General features: G+C 48.3%; 1 protein-coding gene across 1 annotated transcript; it reads right to left on the bottom strand.

Moving 5' to 3' along the window:
• Window positions 1-307: 307 nt before the first annotated feature.
• LOC107123081 (transmembrane protein 121-like) lies at window positions 308-1,447 on the bottom strand. Its single transcript, XM_015426257.1, has 2 exons — window positions 1,372-1,447; window positions 308-1,281 (listed from the first exon to the last, which is right to left on the bottom strand). The coding sequence occupies exon 2, from the start codon at window positions 1,278-1,280 to the stop codon at window positions 330-332; it is 951 nt and encodes a 316-aa protein (XP_015281743.1). The 5' UTR covers window position 1,281; window positions 1,372-1,447; the 3' UTR covers window positions 308-329.
• Between the last annotated feature and the right edge of the window lie 406 nt (window positions 1,448-1,853).

Genomic DNA, 1,853 nt, shown 5'->3' with positions numbered 1-1,853 from the left:
TGAGTAGATAACCAATCCTGTGGCTGCTACTATCCAGGGACCTGCCCACAAGTCTCTATAGCCTGCGAGCTTGCTCACTAGGGCCAAGGTTGCATTTGGTTCTGTGCCACTACGGAGGGGTTCTTTTCCAGCCCAGGACGACTCCAGGACACAGCTAGTGGCACATCTCTGCAAGGGGGAAAGGAGGGTCACTTGCACACTTTCTGAAGGGGCCAGCACTGGCTATGTGGGGCTCCGCAGACTCTGTTCTTCTTTGCGTTTGATCCCGAATGATCACAGGCTATAGTGTCACTCATCACTTGGCAGGCACACACAAAGAACACAGCATGTCATGTGTTCTCTTGGGCTAGCCCCTCAGGGCAGGGAGTTTGGTTCTGGGGTTTCAGTAGATGCATGACAGGCTGTGGCTGGGAAGAAGTGAAGTTGTGCTGAGGCTCTGCTGTGCCGGATCCTGCTGGCACATAGTGCAGATGCTTCCTGTACTGCACAAACATGCACACCTTGAGTACGATGGCCAGGACGTTCTTTCCCATGAAGATACCAGAGACCCGGATGTCCCTGAAGAAGACCATGTTGCTTCCCCTAATGAAGATGGTGGTGATGTTGATGGTGAGCATACTCAGCATTGGGTAGAGCATCATGCGGTGTGGCACGATGCTGATCCCTTGCATGCTAATCTCACACAGTGAGACGCAAGGGAGGACCAAGAGCAAGATGTAGCAGTAGAAGAACATCAGACCTTCGGCCCAGATGGGCAGCCCTTTCTTCTGGGGCTCCCAGAGATTGGCCTGGATGTCCAGCACATCCAGCATGTCAACAATGACCCAGAACAGACGGTTGCGCAAGTCCTCCTTCTTCTTAAACGTCCTGACATACTCCATGTGCTCGGTGGCCACTAGCAGTACATAGAGGGCTGGGATGCAGATGGACAGCAAGAGTGTCAAGGCCTTGCGGGCAATGAGGTCCAAGCTTTTACGGTCTGCTTTGTAGTTCTGGTAGATGAAGTAGACTTTGATCTCCAGCACAAAGACGTACAGGAACCAAAGGATCATGGCATAGCCTCGCTTGGCGGTCCTCACCTCAGCCCCAACCCATACTGCCACATACCTGAGCACGACCAGGAAGCAGATGTCCCCCACTGATACCATGATGCAGATTCCCAGCTTCCTGGAGCCCTGGTTCTGTTCTACCAGATAGGCATCCATCAGCACCATGCTGCTCATGATGAGTGTAGTGGAGAGGCAGACATGGGGCTTGTTAATAGGTGGGGGAGGAACCATCCTGAAACAAGGAGCACACAAACATATTAGTCCAGGAGTCAGGAGTCTCATGCAACCACCATCCTACATTCTACAGCGTTTTGATACTCACTTTGTGTTCTATAGCTTTTAAGTGGGATATTAATGTGTCTGCGTTCCTCAGTGACACAATGCAAATTCATCTGTCCTTGGTTCCCAGTAACCTCATAGATGTAGCACTCTGGCAAAAGAAGAAGAAGAAGAAGAAGAAGAAGAAGTGTATTTTCAGTTCATGCTGATCTGAATGGACTAAATCAGCAGGGAGTACGTCCTCAATATTCCATTTAAAAGACCAGTAAAATGGCGATAATAACACAGCCTTAGCTCACATGATTTTTCTCCTAGTGTGATAAAATATAATCAAAGCTTTGAGCACTTAGGGGAAAGAGTGATATAAATACTGCTGTTGTCTTGTTAAAGAGGAAACTATCCCACCCCTACTGAAAAAAGACTGAAATGACTAGAAATTACACAATTTAGGAAATGGTTTTGCTTAGGGCTGAGAAAATATTTTAGATTATTAGGTGACAGTAGCAGGTTTTCTAAATTCTCATG

This window comes from Gekko japonicus, unplaced genomic scaffold (genome assembly GCF_001447785.1).
Source record: "Gekko japonicus isolate JY-2015 unplaced genomic scaffold, Gekko_japonicus_V1.1 scaffold405, whole genome shotgun sequence".
Taxonomy (NCBI): domain Eukaryota; kingdom Metazoa; phylum Chordata; class Lepidosauria; order Squamata; family Gekkonidae; genus Gekko; species Gekko japonicus.
The sequence above is the reverse complement of the archived record's forward strand: the minus strand, read 5'-3'. Positions and strand labels throughout refer to the sequence as shown.

Excerpts from the sequence above, each read along its gene's own strand:
- LOC107123081 (XM_015426257.1), bottom strand. The coding sequence starts at position 1,280 with ATGGTTCCTCCCCCACCTATTAACAAGCCCCATGTCTGCCTCTCCACT.